Here is an 8,819-nt window from a genome sequence, read left to right as displayed (position 1 = left end):
ATACTAATTAAAGCAACCTTCTAAAAACAGTCAAAAGCTCCTAAAAACAACTCTCAGAGTTTCCAGAGGACATTTGGCCATCAAATGCCTAGGTAAACAAAAATGTTAATTAAATTTCTCCTAAAGGTTAATAGGGAAACTAAGGCACCTAACTCCACAATCAGGGAACCACCACCAAGAAGACCCTGCCACAGGTCTTTTCCAACCAGACAACCTGCACCACTGTCTCCCAGAACCAGGAGAGGATCGCAAAGGGATGAGCAGAGGAAGCTTCCACAAAGGTGCACAACCCGTTGGGTAAAGGTTCATAAATGGGGGGAGAGGGAGTGGTCTTCTCTTGCTGCAATGGCTCTATGGAACACAGACCTGGGAACAGCTGCTTAGATGCTAGACTGGTGTGCATAGATATCCAGAGCTGTAGAAGTGACTATAAGTGTTATCTATGATGATATACTCTCTGCCGTGTGCATTCCTTTGGCTAGGAGGCACGCTTGACATTTATGTCATTTGGAGGATGAAAGGAGTGATACAGAAAAAACATACAAACAATGAGACCTGCACATGCTTAGTTTTATTTTAATATTATTTTTTTAAAAAAAACAACAACACATTTATTAATGCCAGTGTATGATTGTGGTAAGGAAACAAAAACTAATTGGTGTAGCAACCAGCATCAAATAATACCAAAATAGTTCTTTTAAATGAAACATAACATTTCAATAGCTTTTGGATTCTTTATTGAAGTCCTGCTTATGAAACCTTTAAAGGAAGTTGCTACAGTCAATCCGAATTCTGGTAGAACTTGGCACATGAAATACAATTTACCTGTCCATCCGTACACAACACATCTCACTCTTTTTAAAGCACTCATTCATACATACTTACATGATGCATATACATTGTGACTAAAGCCATGTATGGCCTAAAGCACATACAATAGTTTCTCCTAAAAGTACTTATTTCTACATCAATAGGAAGTCCACTGTATTTACAACTGATGATCTTGCTCTGCAGATGGGAATTTGCTCGTGGATCACTTTTGTGAACACACACATGAAATGTTCAAATTGTCAAGTTCTTTATCAAATTGGATGTATCTACAGAAAGATCTGTATGATCATGTGCAAGAATTCTAAGGCAATAGTAGTAGTTGTTCCACAGGGCTAGTGCTGCCATTGCAATTATCTTTTTCACATGCTTAGAAAGTCTGTTCTTCTTAAGATGCAGCCAGGCATAGTGAGACATTCATGATCTGCAGATTGTTGGCTCAAAAGATCTAAAACATCTTGCGTTGTGGTTATTTATTTTTTTAATAATATGTTCATGGAATAGCACCATAGAAATTATCTTTGCCATCACAAAAGTCTTATTTCCAGAAAACACCCACCCACCCCCTTTGTCCCCAATTGCTGAGAAATACGTTTTTGGAAACCAACTTTTTAATATTCATTTTTGACTGGTTTAAAATTAAAAAATAAAATGAAACCATTCACAAACATTTTCAAGGAAATGCTGAGCAGCAGCTCATTATGACTGAAACGAAATCCATTAACTGGTGTTTTGGATTATCCCGGCCCTGGTTACTTCTGTTGTTTATTGAATAAAGGTCCACAGCAGGCTTGTAAAAGACTCGTTCTCATGAGTACTTAGTGTAAAATTTAAGAGGTCAGCAGGTATGGAGTCCTTCAGCAATAATAAACTCAATGTCCTCAGTAAATGACAACGTCCAAAGTCTGGATGTTCCCATAATGATGATGAATGTATAACGCTTCAGACATTCCAATATGTTGCTATGATCAACTCTCTAAAGTTTCAACGATTGCGCAGATGTAGTTTTCCAGTTTTCATTACATTAATGCGTTGGTGGGACAGATGAATTACGAGTGCATAATAATCTCAGAAGATCCCCCTCCCCCTTTCCCCCCTGACTTTCCTTTGCATTCACTGTATCTTGGATATATCACCAAAGCAATTAAAATAAGAAAAATATAAGGACAGCGTTTGTTTGTTTTTGAGTGCATGACCTGCAGAAGGTAGGCATTTCCCATCCCCCCCTCCTGAACACCAGTCACTTGTCAAGAGTCTGCAGGGTCACTTTCCCTGGTTCTTAACTGGTTGAGTATGCAGGCAACTATGACATTTGTCAAGCTGTGAGCAAAGCTCTTATAGTCTCCCTGGAAGCATGCAGCGCCCCTCCACTGGCTTTGCAGAGACAGCCACGCCTGAGACCACACGTCATCGCTATAATGTCTGTTCCTCTAGAATAGGAATATATTTAGCAGTGAGATGTTTCAGGTTTCCTTCAGTTTGGACGCATGGTGTAAAAATGTTTGTTTACTAAGAATGTCAGTCTTTTTTATTAAAAAACAACAACACAAAACAAAACCCATTCCCCCCTCTCTCCGCAACAGTCACTCTTTCTGTCTCATTTTGTGGCCTAAGGGATCTTCTGTTATTTTTTGGTGTGAACACTGTCTTGATGTTTTATGCTTTTGTATCGTATATGGAATCCTTTCTTGTTGATTGTATCATCCGTGTGAAAATGAAGTAAAATAGAATCACCTTCCGAATAAATCTCTTCTTGCGGCTGCAGAGAAAGGGGGGGAAAAGGGGTTGCTAAGGTTACCATGAACACAGTTAAGCATGTTGCAACAATTAACAGTGTGGTCTTCCTTTCTCTAGACGAGGCCACAGCCTGCTGATGTTTGTTCTGCTATCAGCACTGAATGGAGTAGTGCTTTGAGAGCATGCTTGCTTCTGAGGCTCAAACTACACACCAAGCAGAGCTTTTGAATTCTGTGTTGTTGTTGCTGTTGCTGCTGCTTAAAACTAAAGCAGCCTGGAACCAGGCTACATATGATTGGGACACTAATGGGTGTGTGGTTACTGTACCCTTACACCTGTCATTTTTCAGCTCAGAATTGCTCTCCTCTTTGTGGTAAAAGCAACTTGAGAAGGGCAACTTTGAGCTGAAAGTGGGAAAGAATTAAGCAGACACTCTCTGCTTAGCATACTTCATCTGAAAGACAGCTTTGAGCTAAAAAAAAGTGAACAAAAAATCATGGAAATCTATGTAGTTTGTGTCTATTTTTTGTCCTCGTGACAAAAATCTGTCTTTCTAGCTATTGATGCAGTACAGAAAATCCTTCCCTTTAGCAGATTTTCATTCAACGTACTACCTTTAAATTTAATTCCCTCCCTTTAATATATCATGATCTTTCTCCAAAGATTTGCAGTCCTGAGCTTTTAAGCATCCTATGAAATAGTGTTTGTGGATGGCCCCAATTACTGTCATCACTTGCTTCAGCAATTCCCCACCCCCTTACATCAGTGTTTGTATATTGCACACTCCAAACTCTGATACTGATACTTGCTCCATCTTGTCTGAAGACCATGCTGAGAGATAACTATAGTTTCAAACTTCAGGTGCCCACACTATGTTGTGCTACCCATAAGGCACATACTCCACTCTCCTTTCCATTACACCCAACTAAAACTTTATTTGAAGAGTCTCTACTTAAAATAAACTAACTCACATTGAAAAGTTCTCTTAATGTGGAAAACCCATGCACAGAACCTTCCGAAACTGTTTAGTTTCATCTCTCAGAAAAGCAAGTTCTTTAAAAGCAAGTTCAGGGAAATATAATGAATTTAGTATTGATTTAATATTACATGAACTAGATGGCTTTCACAAAGGAAACACAAAATTGGATTTTATATCATGTCTTGCTTTTAGCATTCAGTGATGAAAGCAGAATGAATTTCTAAATTCTGGGTTTTCTATGTATGTATAGCTCCTTTGCTTACTGTTTGACTTTTCTCACCTTGAAGAATAAAAGCAGCCTTGTCAAAACAGGTATTACTTAATTTTGTTAACTTCAGTGAACATGTAGGTTATAAAGGCCAAAACACTGGCAGAAGTACAATACATCCCTTTACATACACTTTGCTAAGCAAAAGCAGTGGGGCTTTGATGCTTCTTTTTCTCTCAAATAGGGAACCCTATGACTGCACTGCACCTGCTTTTAAACTCAGAGAAGTTAAAAAAAAAAAAGCAGGTTGTGATAAGGTGTATAGGGGTGTGTTTCTATCTTCTGTATAGAGAAAGACAACAAAATGTTGCTTGGGCATTAACATCTATATTTCACATCCATAGACAGTCATATTATTTATTCATATTTGGAAGAGTCTTAATCATTGGAATAACTTCAAGATTACATACCCCTGATCCACAAAACCGACCAAGCCTCAGTGAAGTTGTATCATGACCGTCAAAGAGCTCTAGGTAGTCATAACCACAGTCTGCTTCTTCCTCCACCTCAAAAGTCTGAAAAGTTAACTCTATTCGGTAACCACGGTCTGATACTATTAGCCATTCACAATCCGCTTGAACTGGATAGTTGTTGTCACCAAACTGAGCATGAGAGTAGAGATCTCTTGCTTTGCTCTCAGCTTTCAGACGACCACCACACTCTGGGCAAAGAAAGGAAGAAAAAAACAAATATACACTTCTTTCGATCTTGTTTTAAAAGGAACTGCACATAATTTCCCACCCTGTGTTTCTGAATCATAATGGTGGTAAGAATGATATTAGAACCACCACTAGGGGCCAGTATAAACCAAGGAATTGAAATAACAAGGAACTAGAAATAATATTTGACCTGGAAAAAATAACAGACATCAGTATGTTGGCAGCTGCTTTTTCTAACAGAATTTTGAGTGTCTGAAGGATGCAATGTGCTTCCAGTGTTGAAGCCCCATATTTAATCCTCATTAAAAAGCATATTGGCTTCAACAAGATGGTCAATACTACCAGATTTTGTTCCATCGATAACAAAAAGACGGAGGACATTAGAAGTACAGGCAATAATGTTGTATTAGGGACATATAACTAATATTTGCTCCCCTTTTCGCTTAATGGAAATGCAGCCCAGATTAAAATTTGGCCCCAAACAGTTTTAAACATTTATCAACAAAAGTAGTGGGAGTTATTTTCATACCTGTAGTGTGAGTAGCTTGAAAGCCTTTTCTCTGTACTGATGCATCAGAGACAAACCTAAGGAACATCTTATTTCCAGTAGCGACAAGAGGATCTGGTATCTTACTTCCACACAAACGTCCAAGAATTGGTGACTTCTCCGTTTCCCCATCAAAAACTTCCAAATGGTCGTAGGCACATTCTTGATGTTGCTCAATTTCAAACTCATTAAAAACCTGAAAAGTTTAACAAAGTATTGATCCATTACATCAGGTGTGTTCTGAATGTGAACCTGAGGTCAGCTCCATGCTATAGTTTTGCTACTCTGGGCATTTAGGATTTTTAATGGCATGCAACTTTTATAAGTACTGTAATAATGAACTAGCAAAGAAAGTGGGTTGGATCCAGACTCTCCCATGATAGTGGTAGTCTTTCCTAAAAGGAAAGGGAGGAGCATTTTTTGCCCATTTCTCCTTCCAGAGAGCCCCTCAACCTTCTGGAGCAGTTGGGTGGGGGTACAGGGAGCTGAAAATCCAGTACGGAATCTACACAAAATGTTTCCTTTCCTGGATTGCCAAAGGGATTCCTCCACCAGATCAAAAGTCTTCCATGGTCAGAAGGCTCTCATTGAATGCAATTGTGCCATCACAGCAGAAGTTAGTCTGTTTTTAAGAAACAACAACAACAACCTTGTTTACTAAATTAAATGTTAAAGAAGAGACTCATTCAGGACAATCCTGTACATGTTTACTTAGATGTAAGCCCCACTGTGGCCAATGGGGCTTACTCTAAGAGTGTTTAGGGTTGCAACCTGAAAACTATTTATGAAAAGGCCATTTCACATCAGTTTTAATAAGAAAGAAGGTTCCCTTTCATGCTGTTCTGACGCATGTCTGGCATGGGCTTTCCCACATCTTTCTCCTCGCTTTCTTCCCTCCTGCCCCAGTCCTATCAGGCAGGGAGCAGCAGCATCTGAGGAACCTTCCAGTACAGCAAGGCAATATATTCAGAGGCAATATTTTAAAAGCGACGAAACCAAACAAAAGTCAAGTGGAGAGCAAACAGAACTGCTGTCGAGTTGTGTCTGGGACAATAAAGCAGCTCTAATCTACTGAATCCCCAGTGGAAGCCATCCAAAGTACAATGTGATGCCAGTTTATGTTAACAGCTGGCCTTGAGGAACTTCATGTAGCTCAAGTGCCGATGTTTTGGCAGTGGAGAGAAAACAGTCAGAATAATCACAAAGCTCTGCAAATTGAAACACCGATACTTTCCTGGCTTTTATTTTTTAGGAAGATTAGGCATCTGTAATAGAAGGAAACTGCAGATGCACCATAAAACAGCTGTACAGCTATCCCAGTTGCTACTCATAAATTTTGTTCAACCAGACTATTCTCATATGACCAAGTATTGTGCTATTTGGCCTCTCGTGGATACAGAAAAGCTCCACAAGAAGCTGGTTAAAAACAGAACTCGTTCCATCCAAACTGAGAGCCAGGTTGCGTTTTAATCTAGAAGGTGCTGTATTGCACTGTGCTTAAGGATTCGCTCATCTGAATGGTAATGAGAAGACGATCTTCTCTTGTCTAAATTACACATGCAGTACATGAGAATAGTACCTCTCATCATTCTAAAGTATTGGTAGTCAGTGCCAGATTTATGTATAGGCTAAGTAGGCTGAAGCCTAGGGCCTCTAAATCTAGGGGGCCTCCCCAGCCCACCTGCCCCCCAGCAGGCTGTCTCCCCTCTCCCAAAATTGCAAACCCAAGACTTCGTGCGAGGGCAGGACAACTCGGGCCCAGCAACTGTAAGACTCAGGGCCAGCCAGTGGGGCCCAATTTGAAACTCTGGGGCCCAACTTGAAATGTTTTGTGGGGCCCCAGTTCACAGCCAAAGTCTGCAGAATCTTAGAGATATAAATAAAATCTAGATTGTCCTGGTGTGGCCCGCGTGGCCCAATTTAGCCCAATTGCTCCAACTGCCTTAAGGCCAGCCCTGATGAGACTGTGCAGGGGTTGGACTGACAAGCCCTGCCCCGTCTAGGTCCCTGGTGCCACTATTCAGAATACAGACTCCAGAGCTAGCAGGCTCAGAGTCAACAACCAGCTGTGGTAGTGTGTTGTCTGTGATTGACAGAAGTTGGATCCCAGCAAGATCCCAAGATCCCAAGGTCCACAGGTCCCCCATCATGGTGTGAAGGAAACTTTTCAACCTGGCCATGTATATTTAACCAACTGCCTTCAACCATGACTCATCTTAATCTTAAAACAACATTGCAATCATCTGCAGGTGAACTGCAAAGGGCTGCAAAGAGCTACTTACTATTTTGATTCTGTGACCAGGAGTTGCGCTGATTTCCCATGTGCATTCCTTCCTGCTCGGATATTTGTCAGGCCAGTTAGGGCTCGTGATAATTCCATTGGGACTATGGATCTTTTGTTCACACTCGGCTGCATCAATAATTGACAAAAAGACTGAGTGAGTCTGAATGAATGTGCATACCATGTAAACAGAAAAGCATCATTTCATGGCAATGGCAAAATTGTCTGGAAGTTAATCCAGGGCTAGTAATCCTCCTAATTTCATGGTCACCACCATCACCACTGACAAACTAATTATTTAGTCTAACAAACAATAATCCATAGTTGTAGTTTAGCATTTGGCTTTGCATTTATGGCAGTGTCCACTACAAATGATACAGAACTTTTCCATAATGTGCCTTGCAACAGGTACAAATGCCCAAATAGCTTGGGCAGCGTTCAGGCAGAACTTGTTTTCCTGATGTTTCCTTAAGAGATATCAGCCACATTTTATGTGATCTTTCACAGCGTGTAAAAGCAGCTTCTGGAAATCTGGTGGAAACTATTGGAAATTTAGAGCGTATTTCTGTGTTATGTTTCGCCAGGGGAGGGGGTGGACTTGTTTGCAACATCCCAAAAACCATGGGAGGTTTGTGCTGTAATCTCACGTGGCAAAATTTGGGGTGGTAATCCCAGTATACAGTTCTTTTTTGTCATGTTAAAATTTAGCGCAATGTGGCAGTGGCAGTATATCTATCAAAAAGCCACAATTTCATAATGCATTGTAAAAGGTCCTTATTAATTGAGACAGGAAGCATGAGTATTACTACTAGTAAAAGTAACACAATAAACCCCATGTCTGAATGCAGGCTACATCTGGCAAAGCTTTCAAAGTAAGCAGCTCTTTCATACTACTGCTTCTTACCTTCCTTGCAGTCGTGTTTGTTTTCATGTAGCACAAATCCATTGCGACATTGACATACATAGCTTCCTACAGTGTTGATGCATTCATGCTGGCAGCCACCATTGTCTTTAGAACATTCATCCTTATCTACAAGATACACAGGACATTTGTTGTGAGTGGAATATCTTCCTCCAGTTTCCAGAATAAAGTATAGAACGGTTTAGTTACGTTTAAGTCCAGAAAAGGGAAAAACCAAGGCACTCGTTTTATCCTCTTGTATGCCCATTCATTGCTCAACCTGCAACCTAGTGCAATGGCCATTCTCAAGCAAATCATTAACACCCAGGCCAACAAACCGCTGCCCATATTTAATTTTTAGTGCAAAGCCCAAAATGCCTCCCCACTCTTACAGCTCCACCTTCAGGCCACAAAACTGGGGAGGCATTGGGAAATTCCCCCCATCCTGAGGAGAAGCAAAATAAATTCTAGAAATAAACAAGGGACTATGGCTTTACCAAGAAGAGAAGGGTCAATGAAGGTCACCGTAATTTCCACCACAATGCCTTTTGAATGACACTACAGTGGTACCTCGGTTTAAGAACAGTCCTGTTTAAGAACGATTCGGTTTACGAACTCT

At 40.5% G+C, this 8,819-nt stretch overlaps 1 protein-coding gene across 5 annotated transcripts in view; it reads right to left on the bottom strand.

Moving 5' to 3' along the window:
- Positions 1-560: 560 nt before the first annotated feature.
- The window catches only part of TLL1 (tolloid like 1), a 120,783-nt gene continuing 112,524 nt past the window's right edge, over positions 561-8,819 (bottom strand). For 4 of the 5 annotated variants that reach the window (XM_077934145.1, XM_077934147.1, XM_077934149.1 and 1 more), the window contains 5 exons: positions 8,204-8,329; positions 7,301-7,428; positions 5,001-5,214; positions 4,223-4,473; positions 561-2,587 (listed from right to left, as the gene is read on the bottom strand). In XM_077934145.1, coding sequence (XP_077790271.1) covers positions 2,453-2,587; positions 4,223-4,473; positions 5,001-5,214; positions 7,301-7,428; positions 8,204-8,329 — 854 coding nt within the window. In that variant the 3' untranslated portion in view covers positions 561-2,452. Of the gene's footprint in view, positions 2,588-4,222; positions 4,474-5,000; positions 5,215-7,300; positions 7,429-8,203; positions 8,330-8,819 lie in introns of those variants that run through there. The other variant, XR_013394204.1, reaches the window with a different exon arrangement.

Source organism: Podarcis muralis, chromosome 9, assembly GCF_964188315.1.
Source record: "Podarcis muralis chromosome 9, rPodMur119.hap1.1, whole genome shotgun sequence".
Lineage (NCBI taxonomy): Eukaryota > Metazoa > Chordata > Lepidosauria > Squamata > Lacertidae > Podarcis > Podarcis muralis.
This window is presented reverse-complemented; position numbering and strand designations above follow the sequence as displayed.